The sequence below is a fragment of the Macrosteles quadrilineatus genome, unplaced genomic scaffold (genome assembly GCF_028750875.1).
Source record: "Macrosteles quadrilineatus isolate MER2022 unplaced genomic scaffold, UCM_ALF_1.0 Scaffold_2__2_contigs__length_208266976, whole genome shotgun sequence".
NCBI classification, from domain to species: domain Eukaryota; kingdom Metazoa; phylum Arthropoda; class Insecta; order Hemiptera; family Cicadellidae; genus Macrosteles; species Macrosteles quadrilineatus.
The window spans coordinates 169,824,482-169,844,353 of NW_026542595.1; the positions used below are offsets into that span (position 1 = coordinate 169,824,482).

Sequence of the window (19,872 nt, forward strand, 5' to 3'; positions counted from 1 at the left end):
AGGCCGAATGAAATTGTTTAATAAACAAACATAAACTAATATCAACCACAGCTAATGCTAATAATGGTAAAAAAATGAATATAATAAATAACAACATATGACAGAAACAATTCATTTAATGAATAAGTTTATTTTATATAAACTGAGCATAAAGTTGTTAATATCTTAACACAAATTCCAAATTCCTTTACAGATTAATACACAAATTATCAATCAAAGTTAGGCAATAAAATTTGGTCTCCACCAAATTCTTACTTTGGTTATAATACAAAGAAAGAAAACTAGAAAAACATAGGCTATAGTTTGCATATTTTTAAAAGCCAATGCACTACTATCTCCAAAAATTAACTATTTACAACAACTCGGTCTAAAACCATTCTTTTCCCGTTTCCCCAAATAAAGAAGAAAACCAAAGAACTTATCTCTATTAGAAACAAATCCTGTATGTTTTCTTCTGCCCTTTAATTATAACGTATATGTTCTCCCCTTACTCCTCCATATTTAAAAAATCTAAAAAAACTTATATCATAAATTTTCTTATTTAAATCAAATCTTATTGTTGCAAAGACCCAAAATAAATTTTGTTGTTTATTTAGATAACTTAACTTTTTTCTTGTCTTTAATATAGTTATCTAAAGTAGAAAAACCAGTCTTGAGCCTCAGTAAGCAATAATGGGAGCAGTTCTGATGAGTACAGGTTTGACCTGATGATCGTCTAGTTGACTGTTCCGCTGCGACGGGGAAACCTGCAAATAAACGTAAAAATTATAAAAACTTAAAATATTGGCAGATTTTAGATATTTACTAGTTTGCATCTTGACTTATGTCTCAAAGACTTAAGCTATTATGTGTCTAGCATCAACAATTGAAGGCTTCCTAATACCAATTCTTATTGATTGCAATGTTCCTTTCTTTGTGATTGACATAGTGGTCAGTGCTCATGAAGTATTTCAATTTTGTGTGTGTATGTGTGTTACCTATTGAGAAGACGCACACTCTGTACAGGTAAGCAGCTGATCTTGCTATTAAACGAAATAGCAAACCTAACCTAATATATTTATTTTATTGCATTTTTGATAAAGAGCTCTAGCCTAGAATAGGTTTAAAAAAAATGTATTATTTGGATTGGTAATTTTTAATTAAGGTTAGATTAGATTTCTATAAAGTTAACACGATGATTTTTAGAGCAAAGGGAAAAAATGTTGTGTGGATGAGATGGTAGCTTTTTACTGACTATGTAAAGAACAGTTGGTTAGCCAGGACATTTATTAAAAGCCTAATAATTGAGGACAGCTGGGTCAAGTTTCGAACCATCTCCGTCAACAAGTTTTTACTTTCCCAGGATAAAAATAGTAACCTTCTTAATAGGCCAACACTATATCCACTTATCTAACATTATAATTCTATACTACAGTATACACATATTGTTGCCATTTCCCCTGTAAGCATTAATGTTCTGATTATTGCTAAAAATAATAGATTTTGTTTTATCTGTCACCTGGGTGTCATGCACTGCTGCTACAGGGATTGCTCCGTACAGTGAGGCGTGATGACTCTCAGACAGGCTCTGGGCTGGGTCGGGTATCGGGACGAGGTATTGGAATCCGTCTAAGCCAGTGCGGGCTATAGCCAGACCCGAGGAATGATCCAGGTGTAGATCCGTCACTGGTAGCTTCAGGCAAAGAACAAGAGTCTGATAAGATCACAGTGTTTTGGATGATTTAGGTATCTAAAACTATAACATGATTTGTTTAGGAAAAGGGTTTAGTTGATCCAACTTACCTTAGAAAAAAAGGTCACACAATATACTGTAACACTAATATATGATGTTTTTTTGGGGGGAGGTAGTCTGTTGAGTTTATTTGGTACAATTTTATTTCAGAGGCAGCATATTTGAATACTTAATAAATATTTAAATAAAAAAACTGTGTGCAACTTAAACATAAATATGTGTTGTCAACTGCCAAACCTGTATTAGTTGTAAAAGCCTCAACTGACACCATCTGAACTGAACTGTTACCATTTACAAGTGGGATGAAACACACTTTCCTTCAGTTGCTACAAAATCATAACATAAATCAGCCCAACTTTACTCACCTGAGCTACCTGTTTCCTATCAGCTTCTGCCTCCCCTTTCCTCTCAGCTGCTTTGATTCTGAGAGGAGAGAAGTCAGGATTTTCGATAGTCACTGAACCATTCTCGGCTGAGTCAGAATCATCCTCAACGTTCTCGCCTTGACTGTCGTCAGCCTCCTGGTTGGCTGGGCTTGACGTTGATTCAGGCTTTGAGACCGAGGCATCTGTACTGTCTTCTGACACTGACGAACCAGCTGATTCAGTATCGTCGTCTTCGTACGAGCTGTTAGGAAGATTTAGTAAAAAAAAGTAATGTTTTAAGTAGTTTTCAGATGGTTACCAAACACAATAACTTAGTGGTAGCGTCTTTGTACTGAAAAGCCAAACAGTTGGTTTGGGACCTCTGTCGCTTGCACTCATCATCACAGAGTATGCTACAGTTATCACTCTGGATGCCCAATGGGCTTATAATGTAACAATATTTTGCTGTCTTTAGATGTCTACACGGATTAAAAAAGCAGTTGAAAGGATCAATATAGAAAAGTGATACATTAAGAACTAACTGGTTAAAAAAATATGGTCAAAGATATCCTAAATGACCTGATCTTTACAATGTTACTAATGATTCTCACCCGGGACTCTGGGCCATGGCGGAGGCTAGTGCCTGTCTGTACAGCAGGAAGTGCCTCTCCCTGGCAGCCTGTACCTCAGGTGTGTATTGAGGTGAGGCGTAGTAAGAGGCTGGAAGATTGTTGCCCACTGTGTGGAACCCGGCTCCGTCATCCCAGTAGTGCATCTGGATATGTAAAGTCAATCAATCTATGTTTTCTCAATTAAAAGAGATTAGCCGCTTCTTCCACCCTTGCTCCACTTGCAAACCCCACAAAAGCAGTTGAATATTGTTTGTATGTTATTTAACATTTAGGATCTAAACTACTTATGGCTTGAATTCTGAAGTTTGTGGAAAATTTACACATATTTGCAACAATTGTGGATTGAAGTAATACATATATTAATAGGCAAGCATGTTTCTTTAAAAACTTTTTCTCAGCTCTTGTGCATTGCAGAGAAAATCTACACATGCTGTTAGAAAATTATTTTTCTGTAGATGTGCAGAAACTCTATATGAATTAAAATAGGCTCGAAAATAAGCACAAAAAATATATTTAAAGTAAAAAAATAAACATGGGCCTTATGGGTTCCTATGCTGGTGACAAAATAACAACGAAATAAACAGAAAATCAAAGCAAATGGGAGAAATTCAAATCATATGTTTCATATTAGGCGTGGGGTAAAAATAGAGGAGTCTGTACATTACATATTTTTGGTAGAGTTTTTTAGTAACACTGGACAACCTCTAGTTTCCATTTAAATACACATGGAAACAGAAGAAAACTGGTTTTATTTTTATGATCGCTGGACATTAACCGATTTTGTCGATTCCTATCCATTGCTGCCGCTAAAATGTATCAGTACAGTTCATTCACTCTTTTTTCGTATGACCTAAATTCAAACTTTGCCTGATACATTCTATGCACTCCATTGCTTGAGACCCATGTTGACACGCAAAATGGTTAACTGTCAACCTCATTTCTAGAGAGTGAAAATTATATAGAACAAAGATGCTAGAAAACCTTTCAAATTGAAATTATACTGTTTAATAATTTCCCTTTGTAAGAGAAAGATTGAATGTCTTCTAAGAGAAATCACTTGAAAACGAATACTGTATTCTAAGCTGTTGAGAACTTCTCTGGTACTGGCAATTAAAACTATTAGTTCTCCTTAGTATTCTCTTTGAATGTATGCCCGAACAAAAAATATTTTGACTACCGGTACGGTTCAGATTTTCTCATATTCATAATCAATCCAACTGGAATAGTTTTACTCTTGTACAAACCTTGACAGTTTTGCCAGTCGGGTCTTGGTAGCTGTAGGATCCTCTGACAGACCCATCCAGAGCTCTAGCCTCCATCCTTGACTGGTCCGGAGTGTTAAAGCCAAACACCACTCTACCAGCAGCATCCTGCAGAGTCACACCAATGATAATTTTTAACTAATGATAATCTCTAATACACGTTCAAGGAAATTAGCCAATACTGAAGTTGTATCAATAGTCAAAGCCAGTACTGGTACCTACTAAAATTGGCTAAGTGAAATTGTCCAGAGTCTACTTTCAACGGTTCAACTTATGAGGCACTAATTTGTAATCTCTTAGAAGAAAACAGTCTCCCACTTCTGTTGTTGTACCAACCAAACCTCAACCTTCATAGTTAGTGGTACCCTCCCCCTCGTATTCTTTTATAATCCTCTGTCAAAGAGTCTTTACATCCACATAGGTCTTTTAATAGTTAATTCCAACCTCACCTGAGAATGAAACTGAGCGACTTCAAAAGTATCATCAGGGTCAGCATGAGGGTCTAGTGTGAAGGTGACAGTGTTGGAGACCAATGGTGGCGAGGTTGTGGCTGGAGCGACACGTCGACGGGGCGGCTGAGGCGCGAACACAGCAGGGCGGGGCTGGTAGCCCCCGTAGTCGTAATGTAGGTACGGCGGCGCCACCAGCATCGGGGGCCCCATCAACAATGGGAAATGGGGCGCTGAGTTGACAGCTACACACAACTGTGAGACAAGTTAATACTGTTATTATTTCTGTAATACCATCGTTTGTTGAAGAACTTAATAGTCATCTTATTCAAGGAAGATTCAGACAGAAAATTCGCAGGCGATCTTGCTCAATCCAAAATCCAATATAACCAAAATTTATATTCTAAGAATCTAGAGAAGAGCCCAGATGAAAAATGAGGCTACCTACTTGAACTAATTGCAGAAATTTTAATTTGATCAGTTTTGTGTAGATAGTGACTACTAAATAAGATAGTATTTCTCATCCTTATGGAACCGAACAGCTGAAGCCAGTTTTATTAATAGTTCTGCCCGTTGCCGGGTGCACTATGTAGAGGTTGTGTTTTGTTTACAATTTGTTTCTTTTGTTATTTCAGTCATTTAAAACCCCGTTTTAACTAAAGAAAATGACCTAAACCTAAACAATAACTTGTCCACTAGTTATATAACTAAACAGTAACTCAGTAAGGCACAAATCATGCAATTGAATCTAAAATATAATAGAAACAGAATTTCGTTGACACTAGCAATCAGTGTCACCGCACATGAACCGTACACAAAAACGACTTCAAAATTTTCAATGGATAGGGAAGTCTGCTTGTATTGGTTAGTCTATATGATATGTTAATTATTCAGGTTATTTATGAATTTTAATATGGCAAGTTTTATAAGATTTTGTTTCAAAATAGCATGAGAAGGGTGGTCAAAGCTTAAGATATTTTACATCTAGCATACTGTCCCTCCTTTCAAAATCTTATGGAAAGTCAATAAACCAAATTATAGGCAACTATTAAAAATCTCTCCTGTATTTTCAAAATACAATCTTCAAAACTTTCAAAGGGCAAGTATTTTTTGTTAGTTCTATTTGAAATTATGAATTTATGATTTTATGAAATGAAATTTATGATTTTATTTTATTTTTTTATTTTATGATGATGAATTTATGAACAGATGACAGATGAGATTCTATTATTATCAAAATGCTTTTGCTTGGTTGGAGTAGTATTGAATCACGTGGCTTTTAGGGTTAAAACCCCCGTTTGTCACTAACGGCTTTTATCTTTAATGCCATAATTTGGTAGTTGGGAGGCCATATCTAACCTGGAGAACAACAAGAACAAGAATCTGGGTGGTACAGAAAAACAAAAAAAGGTTTGTCTCTTAGGTGGTGTGATTTTCTGCAGGCTGAGAACTTCACCACTAAAATCCATACGGATTTAGTGACAAAACGATATCTTGGAAAACTTTGGTTTTCACGACTTGGTTACCTCAGAAGTTTTACAATGTAATACCTTATTCTAATCACCAACCGTTGAAAGCATGATTTTATAAATACTTCATCATCTATGTTCTCAACTCAATTTAACCCTTGGTCCTGCGAATGTTAGTTGCCGGCCAAAATCACTTAGCTAGTTAGTAGTTACTGTGTAAGTTGTTGCATGCAAATCTCAACATCAAAAGCTGCAGCTGCAAAAAAAGTATGCCCTTTTCCTGGCTGAGGAGCGAAGAGGACATCTTCCTAAAACAGCCTCAGTCCAGTGGTTTCAGCTCACTGGACTAGAACATCAAGAGAACGAACGAAATGAGTCCAAGCTACATCTAGCTAAGCTACAAATTACTTTTTTTACCACGAACTTTTTTCCAAATAAATCAGTTTGGGGCGGGAAGATCGGCTCAAAACTTAATCAAGACCAGTTATCAATTACTTGGTGATAACGGACGTCCCGGAGCCCTCAAGGTCGTTGGGCGGGGTTCGCCAAATGCCAGGAGTGGTTGAACCTCTAAGAACTCGTCCTGATATATTGTCTGTGGAATCCGACCAAGAGCGAGTTTCCAGCTCAAATTGGAACGAGTTAGAGCTTCTTAACACGCCAGAACACGCCACTAATTTGTCTTGAAGAATTAACTTGGAAGTATTTTATTTGTACTCAACGTTACCTCTGCGGTAGTCACACAGAAGAAAGGGATACCGAAGAGTAATAAAATGCCAAGCCAACTAGCCAACTATAGTTTCAAGTATTTATCAGAAGATTTACTGTTTGTAATTTTTTTTAAATAGTCTTGGTGTGCGAAAGTGCATTAGATTTTGAGTAAACAAGTACTACTAAGCGCTAAGTGACTTGCCAGACGTGTAAGCCAATTCAAATTGAGTTCGAAAACAATTTATCGAAGCTTTTAATCTTTCATGCAGAAATGCATCATATCGAAACCATTAAATAAATACACGTAGCCTATTGAACTGTAAACTTGGACCTGAATTAAAATGAAACGGTATTCACGACTAGATGTAACTACAGTGTATCATAGACATGTGTTTTGACACCGATAATTATATCTGGAGGCGTTCAAAGACAAAGCAGGACTAGAGGAAGCGTGGGACGGAGTTAGTCTGATTTGTTTCGATGGGGTTTTGATTAGTCTTTTGAAAATAGTAGGGATGGCCTTGGAGGCGATAACACCGTTACTTGAGTGCATGGATGCGATTCTTTGATTAATTACAATATTGACAAAGCAACAAGTACAATTGGACCTTTTGAGTTTTAATTCTTTTTTCGATGATAAATTTGTACGGAATGCGTCATACAGTGGTCTACGTGCCCTAATAATTATTTTACACCTTAGTTCAGGCCTTAGTTATGGTAGTATTATATTCATCGATGGGCCTAGAGGGGTACGACATTATGTCATAGTGCCATCGGTAGTTAGCGTGATTTGGATTTGAACCTTGAACCCGGGGTACCGAAACTCCGCTTAACTAGCTTTTCTCACAACACAAAAATATATATGCTTCTATTTTTGCTGCTACACAAAATGACTCGCTTCAAGTTAAAAACGTCTCAGTTTACATAAAAAATACAATAATGTACAATAAAAATCGAGTTATCGTTATCATTACGAAATTAAAAAGTGGTACGAAACGAAATAATTTCTTAAACACTGGTCTTAAAATAAAAAAAAATATATGCCACATTTGGCCAACACCATAAAATAGTTACTTGATGAAACAGAAGTTCATGTTCTCTGTGCTAGAATATTATAACTCAAAGATCTGTCGAGCCTTAACAAGATGGGAGATTCAGATGCGAAGATCACGTGATATGACTGGCGTGCCTCAAGGGGCAGCGCTGGGTCCGACGCTGTTCCCTCTCATTACACGCGATTATGCGATAGTAAATATATATCGCCTTGCTCACACCCTTTTAATTTCGCATGCAACACGACCGAAAACGCCATTAAACGTCAAAATGATCTCATTTTGTCTGGCAGTTTTTAAAATAAGGTTGTATCATTATTTTTTGTGTTGAGTGCTTTTTACCGATTTTGAATAACCTGTGTTCATTGGTGAGCTTGAAAAAAAGGAATTTCTTTATCAAAGTGATCGCACTAAATAAGTAATTTACGGTAATGAATGTGTAGTATTTTACCAATTTAGACTCAAATTATCATTGAAAAATATATTTATTCGTACACGCCGGATTTGATGGCTACTATTGAAAACTCTCACATTTGTATAGTGATTTTTTAGGACAGCCCACGAATATTAGAACAGAAAGTGGTATGGATCATAAACATAAACAAATTACGCGACTGTTCAGAGTTCTATCACATTAACATATGGGTTTGCAATGTTAAATCATGTTTATTTTCGGGTCAGTGACATCATTTTTTATGTTTATTATCCATACAGTTTTTGTTTCAATATTTGTGGGACAACACATAGCCCTTCTACATAAACCACCCAACGAGCACATAATATAAGGAAACCACCCGCCTAACAAATATGTAACTCTATATCAGAAATGTAGGTTTGCATAGCTAAAATATATTGTTCTACCTGCTTAGCATTTTCCAATGAACAAACTCATGCAAATAGTAACCACCAATCAGCTATCTGAATATATTTCAAACCTCTTGTTAACTACGAATGATCTTATTATTAATTGTTGTCACTTTTATTATGAACCTGTTACGTTTTGTAATCTAGATGTTTTATTTGAACAACAAATCATCACACAATCCTGAAATTACACCCAAAACATTTTTGTTGCTAATCATGAGATCAACTTCTTCTGGGCTACCACAATCAACGGATTTTATAGAGATTATGAATATTACGAAAGCTATAATCCTTATTAACACCATAATTCAACGAAACGTCGATCATTTGTTAATTCACCGTAATTTGTTTGGCGGCTGCCTTTCTGCCAAGTTAATTTAAAATGGGGTTATTATCTCGATGGGTGAAAAAAGAAGAAGATTGAAGGTTAGGAACCGCGACCAGTTCTGGCTCACTGAATATTGAGTATTGTTTTGTTTGACCAGATCGGATTTCTGAGAGTCTGTTCGTTTTGTTGTCTCAACCCGCCCACACCTTTCATAATAGATGTCAATGGCTGCCAATGGGAAATATTATACAGCTTACTGTTGAAAAAAGATTAATTAGTTTGGAAATATAAGATACTAGAAGATACCCCTGCCATACAATGCTAAATATTATTTGAAAATGTCCTTTAAGGCGATTACAAACTGTTAGTAGTATCATTGACTATATGTAGTATATTACCAAAATATTACAGAATTATTGTAAATATTTGTTATAGCCTACCAAGCTAGAAATGACAAGGCTTCGTAGTAAACGCATTGTCAAAGTGTGTGTGTGTAAAATATTTCAATAATTACAGAAAAAGATAATTTTTCTACCAACAACTTAGAAGAGATAAAGATAAAACATGTAGGGAAATATTAGAACCTTTAATGTACTCAAATTGCGCAGTTTAATAGGGTACAATACAGGTTTCCAAGGAAAATGAGTCCAGTGCCCTCCCCTCTATACTAGTAAAATGAATGTAGATTGTTCTAAAGATTGCGTCGGCTTGGAACAGTTTTTATGTAAATAGAACCTATATTGTATACTGTATTTGAATTTACAATAAATTAATACTATATAGAATGATTGATCTATCTCTATCAGGTCACAGTTGTAAAAAGGTAGACTATTTTAAATGTTCATAAACTGTTTTGTCTATTGATTACAATAATCTGACTATGGTTAAATATTCAACCACAACAGCTGTTAAATTACAATTCACATTTAAACAGTTATGTAGCAAGTAGGTCTGCATAACTGGAACTTTGAAATTGAATCTAGATATAAGTTAAACATGAGGGGGCGAAGCCCTAGCAGAAATAACCTTCTTAATTGCCATTCGCATGTGCACTAGATCATAAGCTTTAAAATTACACCTCAATCGTGATAGTCGGTAAAGTAAGATGGCTGGAAATGGGATGTTAAATGAAAACCCTTCTTGTTTTATGCATATATATGGGAAACAATGAAATGATTGTGTGCCCAGGGTAACATATGGTATTTAAATTTTAAAACACTGACTTTTTATCATAATGTAAAATCTTACAACACAATCCAACTTAAGACACGTCAGAGACCACCTGTGGGCTTCGTGGGTAAGGTTTACGATCGTGCAAAATGCTCGAATAGCTGCTAAAGTCAACCCACGTCGCCCCAGGGTGATTAGGCAAGAAACCCGCAGATCTCTGGGTAGACGGACATAAATCAGCTGGAAGGGAACTTGTAAAAAAGTTCACTAGATGAGGGTTTAAAGCTCTCAAACACAACAGATGGTTTGAAAGAGATTTCGTATTTGTGCGGAGATTAGGAAATAATCAAAGTTAATTTTGAAAAACATGTTGAATTAAGTTTTCCTATATGTTGAAAGACATTTCAAAAGTACGTTTTATAACCTACGTGTGTTTTGAAACTCCTTTTACAGAACTATAGGTTCTTCAACACAAGGAATATTGTTTAGCCAGAGCAAGAAAGTACATGAGGTTAACACAGTAAAGTTGTTGGGTTTCACTTTGGACTCTGAGCTTGGGTGGAGTGATCACATCGATGCCCTTTGCGTAAAACTTAGTAGAGTCACTCATTTGCTTAGGAGGCTCATGTTTGAAGTTCCCCTTAATTTTGTGAGACTCGCTTTCTTCTCTTTTTTCTAGTCTCACATTTTGTATGGGACAAGGCTCTGGGGTCACTCCCCTCATGTTCAGAGAATCCTATATGGCAAAAAAAGGCAGTGCGAGTTATATGTGGGGCACACTATCATGCTCACTGTAGGCCATTGTTCGTACAGTTGCAGATTATGACAGTCATTAATGTGTATTTATAAATGTTTAATTGCCATTAAGTCTGAGGAGTCTAGGTTTGTTTTAAACAAGGAGGTACACACACATGACACAAGAAGCTCCAATAGTATACATTTGACTAGTCATAGGCTAAGTTTGACTCAGAAATGTTTTCCTGTTTCAGGCATAAAATCTTTTAACAGCCTACCGATTGAAGTACGGTCCTTGTGTACCTCTAAATTTTGTACGGTCATAAGAAAATGGTTGGTATTAAATCCTCTGTACAAAATTGAGGATTTCTTTGAGGCTATAAGGGCTAAGCCCATTTCACCTGGAAGGTTGTGCCTGTAACTGGTATGTAAGTTTGCTATTTTTGTTTTGCTTGGCTTTCTGATTTGTTTTTTTATGCATGGTTTGCTGTGTGAGTTTGCATTTTGTTATTTATATTTTGGAATGATTTTATTTATTTATTTTAGCAGTTAAGTTATTTAATGTATGAGACAAAGCCTATTGTACATTTTGTATTGAATGGTGAATAAAGCTTTTGAATCTTTTGAATCTTTCATACACTACTTTTTCATCTACGTAATATTTATTGTTTTTGAAACTTGGTAGATTTGTTTTTGAAGTATTTTGATCGAAGTGGCATCAATTTGATAATATATAGGACACCGTTTAAGGTAAGAATAGGTGTAGAAATTCATGTAGTCATTGTAAAAACACATTATTATCGTTTATATCTGATAGTTTTCACGAAAGGAAATTTGAATTTTGGTTTGGTCTTAGGATTCAAATCAGGATTCTTATATGCTATTTTAAATGATCACTTAATATTAAACTCTTATTAATCAATAAATATTTATAGATTTGAGTGATAAACAGCTAACTCTTTGCAGCAGGGTTTTGGTGAGAAATATATTGATTCCCAGTTAAGCATAGTATGTCAAATTTAGACACTTTTTATATTTTAAAAATCAATATTTAACATTGTCTTAATTTTCATCATTATAACTTTAAACATAATAATATCCCAAACGTAAAGGTAAATTTTATATCATAAATGTCGATTTATGCAAACAAACCACTTATAAATGTCCCTATTTGAAACCCACGAAAATGCTAAGTATAAGCATTAGTGATTCCTTATCATAGAGATGAATGACTAAAGAGCCACATTAGCAAAGTATGTCGGAGACCATGAAAAATACTTTATGCTTTATTTATCTTCCTTCATATCTAAATTGTCAATTCAGGATTTCTAAAAGCTTTTCGCGCACAACCACAGCCACCTCTAATCGTGTATTAGAGGTGGCTGTGGCACAACCCAATCTAAAAAGGCTTTGACCATGACAAAGTTTACGAAATATCGGTTTCGTGAGATACAGTTGTTGCTAAAGGCTTTCCGAGTAACTACATTAAACAGATTGGACACATAATTAAAGTTTTTTGAAGGCCTAAAACATTTTAGTTTGGTCGTTTGTTATAATCTTAAGGAATTTTGTTATTTAATTCTTTATGGAGGGATCTGTGCACAAATCGAATATCTTAACAGGAATTAAAACTTTTTTCTAGACAAAAGGTTTTTGTCTATATGCATAAAATGTACCTTGTAATTTATGCATGTATGTGATTCATGATGCAGACGTTATTTATTTGTTGTAGGCTATTTAACTTTTATTAATTATGTATTTTTACAACATTTTGCAATTTTTCTTATGACGAGACTGATAGCACGTAATCGTTGAATGGTCAAATAAATTCTTGATTCAAACCAACCAAGCAACAGGCCCACCCTATAACCTTTTTGATTTTGTTTAAGTAGGCGAATCAGACAGTTATTTTACAACAAATTAAATGTGTTGATTTTATATCTACACGATAAAGAACAAAAAATAGCATATTTTAAATCCGATTTCATAAACAGTTTTGACTCTGCTTTGCAATCTGATTGTGGTAAAACGTTCAATTGAAGGATAATTCACGTACGATATTATGTAGAAAGTTGGCCCGAATAATTTGATCTTTGAAAGATAACTTAACAAATAAATTAAAGGCTAGAGAAAGAAGGACTTCCTTTAAGCCTTAAAGGAAATGACGTATTTAGTTACGATTCTTGATTCCGCTGCTGGATCATAAACATTAAAATTACACCTCAATCATAAAACACAGTTAATTAGTATAAAGGCTGAATAAATGTGGTTGTAACAGATGGCTGTAATATGGTTGTAAATATGGTTGAGAGTCCCTATCGTATTAAGAACATAGATATAGATAGATTCCTTTTTAATAACATAAATTACCTGTTTTATTTTCGTAAATATCAAAATTATCATGTTTATAATAACACCATTAATGAGTTCATTGTCGGATGCCAACTAAATGTACGTTTACGCTTTTTAAGTGTTTTATGTTTTAGTCCAGATGTGTTTCAATAAAATGAAACCTAATAAAATTAAACCGTTTGGGATTTGCTATGTTTGAATCCGGATCCTCAGAAAGAAGAGAAAAATTACTCATAGGCATAAGCCCACGTTATTTTTACGTCGATTTTTTACGGTTGTTCTAGGATTTACAACAATCATGAACTTGCGAAGGATAACCATTTTAATTATAGTTTATGAAATTCTTTTACGCTTTTAGCGAGTTTCCCATATAAGGAAGCTATTACCGTAGTACTCGTGGTAAGGCCTGGACCCGGGACAGATTTTTTCGTCTTTAGGTCCCTAGAGGCCAAAAACACCATCCGTTCAACTTAATATAAATAGCAAAAATGATCCGATTTTGATTAACTTTGGTATACACCTGTAAACCTACATTTATTCGAACGAGATCGCGAACCAGCATGATATGGGAACGGAGGCTTATGGGTTTTTTATGGGGTAAAAATTGGGTTTTCCAATTTTTGATAAAAAAATAAAATTTAGCGATTTCTTTCCAAACCATTTCGTAGAGCTAAAAAAACAAATAATTTAGTATATTGAAGCGTTATTATGCGCCCAATGGTTACGGAAAAAATCCAAAAAACTGTAAATTTAAAATTGCCATGTTATTCTTATGGAGAAAAAGTAAACTGTTTGCTTGTTTATGGACATATTTTGATCAAATTTGGAAAATGTTTTTATTTCTTACTAGGCCTAACCAATTGTATACATACATTGTACATTGTACATTGTATTGGTAACATATTGTATGTGTGTTACCAATTTACAAAAAAAAAAAAAAAAAAAAAAAACACTTTTACCCTCAATGTTGCAGCAAACCTAAGTACTTGTTTAACTAATTCTATTTAAATAATGAATAAATGTGATATTTTTATGAGACATTTTAGTGTAAACCCAATCAGGCAAATGGAAATTCGCTTAGTCTGCAGGTTTGCTGCGGCGGGGGTATTTAGGTTATGTAATAAAAATGTGCAAAATTAAAGTTTAGTTAAATAGTGTATTAGGTAAACTAAGATTAATAGTAAGTCACTTAAAAACTGTAGGAGTTGTCTTTCCTCCCAAATCGTGGTGAAGTCAAAATACATAAAGAAAAATCAACAATGAAATACATATTATTTAATTTTATTCCATAAACCCTTGAAGTTGTTGATTATAAGCTGAATTAAAATATTTCCTATTTTTAAACTCACCGAAACGAAGATGAGCAATTCCATGATGCGGCACGGAAGGACGGCGACAGAAGAGTGGCCAGGATCGCCGCAACAATCGAACCCTCGACCAATCAGAAGGCAGGATCCTGGCCGTCCGCCAATCAGAGGCCTCTATTCTTGTAATTGCTGCTGCTCTTGTTTTGTGCATCTTTATGTAGCAGATGCCCTCTTGGAATGTTTTGTGTTTGTTACTGCGATTAAAGAGGCTTGCTGCAAAGTTCAAGTACCATTGCACAGCTTTGATATAAGGAGAAGAATGTAGATTCAGTTTTGTACCTTAGATTTACATAGACGTTTACGCTAGTGTGATTTGTTATAGAATGCATTTTTTATAGAATGATCGAACGTATTAAGGAAAAAGGGAACAAAATCTTTCAAATTTTTGGAAATGTCGAGAATTGAAGTAGTCTCTTTCGCACCTAAGTCCGAGACACTTCCCTTTACTTATTTATTTATTCTTTCAACGGTAACACCATTTTTACATTGGAATATACATTAAATAGGATTAATCACTTTATAAACATAGCATAATTAGGTAATAAATATGAGCAATAACAAGAATAAATTAGAAAGCAAACATGACATGCAAAAGACATAACCAGTATAAAAGAGAACAAAAATACATTCATAGGCTGAAACATTTCAATTGTAAGACATACATAAACATAGCAAATTTGGTAAAGGCTACTAAAATACGTACAATAAAAAAAAGGATGAAAGTGAAAAGCAGGAATAAAATGCAAAAGACATAACCAGCAAATAATATGGCGCATAGATAACAACAACAGGTAAAATATGAAGTGCAAAAACATAACAACAACAATATTTAACCGAGACATAACAACAACGAGAGAAAAAGGAAACAACAGGTGCAATACCGGTAGGCTAACGAAATAAATAATAAATATATGTACTAATAATGTACTAATAATGTAAATATATGTGTGTTTACTTGTAAAAAAAAGTTATGGACGGGTCATAGTTTGGGAAAGTTAGTTTGCTTAGGTTTAAAATATGAATTCTAAAACACCAAATCAATTATTTTTTTATCAAGATTAAGGACCAAAAAATACATTAAAACCCCTTTGCGAATGGATCTCATCCTTTAGCTTACACATACACTCGTAGTTAAGAAAATACTCCCAGATAATAGACAGAGCTTAAATCAACCAACTTCAATTCACAAACTTAAAAAACCCACAACGTAATTTGTTTTCATTCTAATTTTCCTTACGCCCTCTGTTAGGAGTCGTCGATGTCCAGATCGACCTCTTGGGTACTTTGACCCGTGACAAAGGCTGGCACTGCGCCGGACACTGGGTTGTCACCGGACATCACTCAGGGTCAAGGTATGTCACTTAAGGTCAAAGTATGTCACTCAAGGCCCGAGGTATGTCAGGGCCATAATATGTCAACCGTGGGTCAGTAGAGGAGTCAGTCTCAGTCGTCAAGTCCACGCCTAGAGCAAATTTGCATATTCTGGTTATGAAGAGCGCTAACCATTGTGATGTGAGTCATCCTTACCGTCACTATGACCACGAGTTACTAAAGGTTACTTTTGTATTCCAGTGGTTTTTAATTTTGATAGTTTAACTATGTACATGATGTAACGTGTGAAATGTTTAGTCAAAAATAAGCCTACTTCATCACTTTGGCAAGACTTGTTGATGAACAGTTGCTTGCTTCCTGCCATTTGTTATGTTACCTATTTTACTTATTGTTCTCATATTCGTTTGAACAGATTGTAAAATAAATTCTGATAAAAAACTTCATCACTAGGACCTAAATTGACTCTTTTGGACACTAGCTCCAGATCACGAGCTTGATGAAGCCGAATTTGAAAATTAGTGAAGGTAGATGAGACATTTTGGCTAATGTGATGAACTAAATTGTGATAACTGGTCGTACTTTCATTGACTACATACACCTTCTTCCTGAAAGTCAGCGGATTAACTTGAAGCTAAAACATTTTTTCAGCTCATGTTTAACTTCTTATACCTGGGAGAAAAGAACTACTTTAGATACGCAACGCGTGTACTGTAAAACAACCGTTTTCACTGCAATAGACGTAAATATGTATATTTATTTCCTTGGGTCCAAAGAAATAAATAAGGAGTAGATAGAGTACGCTAAATGCTATGAAAACCCATTAAATATAACTAAAATTTACTTTCGTATCTCAGCGGATTTTCATTGTTAAGGTTAAAACATAGACAAATAGAATTAAATATAGACCGACAACAGTGCTGTGGTTAGTATAAGTTCTGGCATCCACCGCTGGGGAGTGCTGTGTTGTGGCGCACTAAATACACAACTACACGGCACTCCCAGCTGTGGGCGCCAGAACATATGTTAACCGCAGCACTGCTGTCGGTCTAGATTTAATTCTATTTATTTATTTATTTATTTATTTGTATACGGTATAACACCATTTTTACAGGGTTGACATGCTGATCAGATACAATATTGAAAGATCCTAATTAAATTTTCTTCCCTTCTGCCTTTTCTCATGCTCTTTTACTTTTTTTTGTTATTTTGCAGGATTTATTGAAAGGCAGATAGGGACTAACATCACATGCTAATGGAAAAAAAACTGGTTAAATAGCAAGCATAACAATGGATAGAATTGGTAACAATAACAATCGATAAATACTACAAGAAAACTATTTGTCTATGACTATGGTTAAAATAAATTATTTAGTTAAAATAAAGTGAGAAATATTGACAACATATTACGTTTTGAATCAAAATTAGAGAATCACTCTAAGTCACGGCAAGACTACGAGTCATAACTTACTACGATCTCTGTTTGGTTCTTTTGTACCCTCTTTTGTTTTATTCATACGCTGGGGTGACTAGTCATAAAGAGTTACATACAATCCAATATCAGATATTACATTTAGATTTATCGACCAAATGCTCAATGCTATTCTAACCAGTTTTACAGTTTATTTATCAGCTGGTCTCGTCCTAATTTGCATTGGCATTTGGCCGCTACCGAACTTGGACATTGAGAATGCTGGGGTCTGATTCGATCTGACCGACTAATTTATTTATTTTCACTTATTTTATTTTTTGCATTGCTAATTAGGTTACTGGTACAAATTTTCCTTGGTACAAGTTTGCCTTCTGAACTGAGCATTTTAGCTATTAGCAAAAGTGTTATGCAGAACCTCGATAACAAGACTTTTATGGAGATGATCAGGTATGACTTCTAAATATTCAGCGTTAAGTGTGAATGGCTTAGATAGTCTGTTGTAATATGAATACAAAAATCTTTTAACTGTACCTAAGGGCATTTAAGTAAAAACCCTGGTTTTTGGTATTTGCTAATCAACCATAATGTTTCCAGACACAGTTTGAGTTAAAGTTCTTGGCATTGCTGAAGTCTGTGCTATACTGGAGCTCTGCTGGAAGCTGACCTCCTACTCCCAGAGTCAAGAAGACATCCTGAGGACCTTGAGGTTGCTCGAACTAACGATCCTCCGCCTCCACGGTCCAGCTATCTCCACGGTGAAATTGATAAACACCAGAGGGAGCGAATATGACGCTCAACTAGGCAATCGGGACTTCTTCACAGGCAAACCTGTAGGAGTGTACGGTAATGTGTATGAAGCAATTTTTCACACTACATTTAAGTTTTGTATATCTTGTGCTAATTATTTTGTATACAGGGTGAATAAAAAGTCAAGACCCACCCCCCCTCTAATATTTTTCCAAGTTAATATACAGAGATATCCTTTTAGTGGTCGTGCAATCTTAGCAGGAAGTTTCATTTTATGATTTTGAAATTTTTGAGTGTCCCTCCAAAAGGGGGGATTTGGGGGGCAACTCAAATATTTTAAATGTAAACCCCCTACAAGTGACACCTCATTTTGAAGTGTTTACAAAAACTTAAAGAATGGTGAAAACTAGAGGTCGCTATCTCTTCTCTATCTAAAATGGTAGCCCGTCAAATGTTGGGGAAAATCAATGGTAAAATTGATTCGTAATGGTAATATTGGCTAGCATTTTGGATAGAGAAGAGATAACGAACTCTGGTTTTCACCATTCTTAAAGTTTTTGTAAACACTTCAAAATGAGGTGTCACTTGATGGGGGTTTACATTGAAAATTGTTTAGTTGCTCCCCAAATCCCCCCTTTTAGGGGGACACTCAAAAATTTTAAAATCATAAAATGAAACTTCCTGCTAAGATTGCACGACCACCAAAAGGATATCTCTGTATATTTACTTTGAAAAATATTGGAGGGGGGGGTCTTGACTTTTTATTCACCCTGTATATAGGTGCCTGCCACAAAACGCCATGGAATTAGTAGTGCTAGATACATTTTTGTAAAAAAAAAAAATAAGTATGTTACTTCTGTGCATCAATTGGATCTCGCCGACAAGTTTTGCAAACTTGGCGAGGCCAAGCTGACGTATTATCTTGAATTAATATATTTTTAATTCGAATTTTGAATAGTTCAAAGGGATTTTGAAATAAATAGCTTAATTAAAAGTTATTCTTTATTATTTGAATTCATAAATTTTGTGTCGGCTTTGACCTGTAAATACCATGTATTAACATATATTTGGAGCATCTAGAGTGATATCTTAATTTTTAATAATGTCAAAATGCTTCATACGAAGTTGTGCACCTTCTTCTCTTGTGTACGCAATATTTTTAATACACATTCTGATCAAATTGATTAAAATAAATTTTTTTCAAATTCATGAAAACACTTAGATATAACAGGTGTACAGTATTACACAGGGAAAATAATTCCCAAGAAGTCTCTGTAGGGAATATCTCGCAATCATCAGTCCATGTACTCTAAATAGGCAATCAAAATTTAGGAGTACACAAACACCAACTGATCAAACGATGAAACGAGTGACGTAGGAATTTAAAATGTTTTTAAACAATATAAAAGAGTTGTATAATAAAACAAAACAAACTAACGACGATCGCCACTTTAGGTGAAGACGTTTAAAACCCTCCTTTTTATGTGAAAAAAAAAACAAAAAACTCCTCAATGTCAATTAAATAAAAAATTATGTTTTAACCAGTTATATCTTGTTACGCAGAGCCATCAAAATATTTACTTTTATGATTTTCATGTTCTATTATAATATTTTCGTTTTTTGATTCCCTATAGTTACTCTCTAAACCTCTACATTAACAAATACAAAAATACTTTCATACTTTATTCTGAAATGACGACTAAACGATTGTAGGTATTTTAAGCCAAGTATGAATGGATATGAGTGTAACATGAACGATCTTGTAGTCTTGTTAGTGACTAAGGCCGACATGTCCTTAGACAAAGCTGGCAATAAATAGCTCATACAGCCAATGGAAACTAAGGGACCTACGTTTATAGTGGAATCCAAAGCAAAT

The 19,872-nt window shown here is 34.8% G+C and overlaps 1 protein-coding gene across 1 annotated transcript; it reads right to left on the reverse strand.

Annotated features, from left to right (window-relative positions):
• Positions 1–107: 107 nt before the first annotated feature.
• LOC128986815 (uncharacterized) lies at positions 108–14,536 on the reverse strand. Its single transcript, XM_054407349.1, has 7 exons — positions 14,471–14,536; positions 4,441–4,695; positions 3,974–4,099; positions 2,709–2,872; positions 2,098–2,359; positions 1,499–1,672; positions 108–746 (listed from the first exon to the last, which is right to left on the reverse strand). Exons 1-7 carry the CDS (start codon positions 14,492–14,494, stop codon positions 660–662), a joined length of 1,092 nt encoding a protein of 363 aa, XP_054263324.1. The 5' UTR covers positions 14,495–14,536; the 3' UTR covers positions 108–659.
• Between the last annotated feature and the right edge of the window lie 5,336 nt (positions 14,537–19,872).

Bases quoted from the DNA above. Each gene is read 5' to 3' on its own strand.
- LOC128986815 (XM_054407349.1), bottom strand. From the start codon at position 14,494: ATGGAATTGCTCATCTTCGTTTCG. The intron at 4,696-14,470 runs GTGAGTTTAAAA...CTTGTCTCACAG, and splicing joins AATTGCTCATCTTCGTTTCG to TTGTGTGTAGCTGTCAACTC. The intron at 747-1,498 runs GTGACAGATAAA...GTTTATTTGCAG, and splicing joins CAGCAGTGCATGACACCCAG to GTTTCCCCGTCGCAGCGGAA.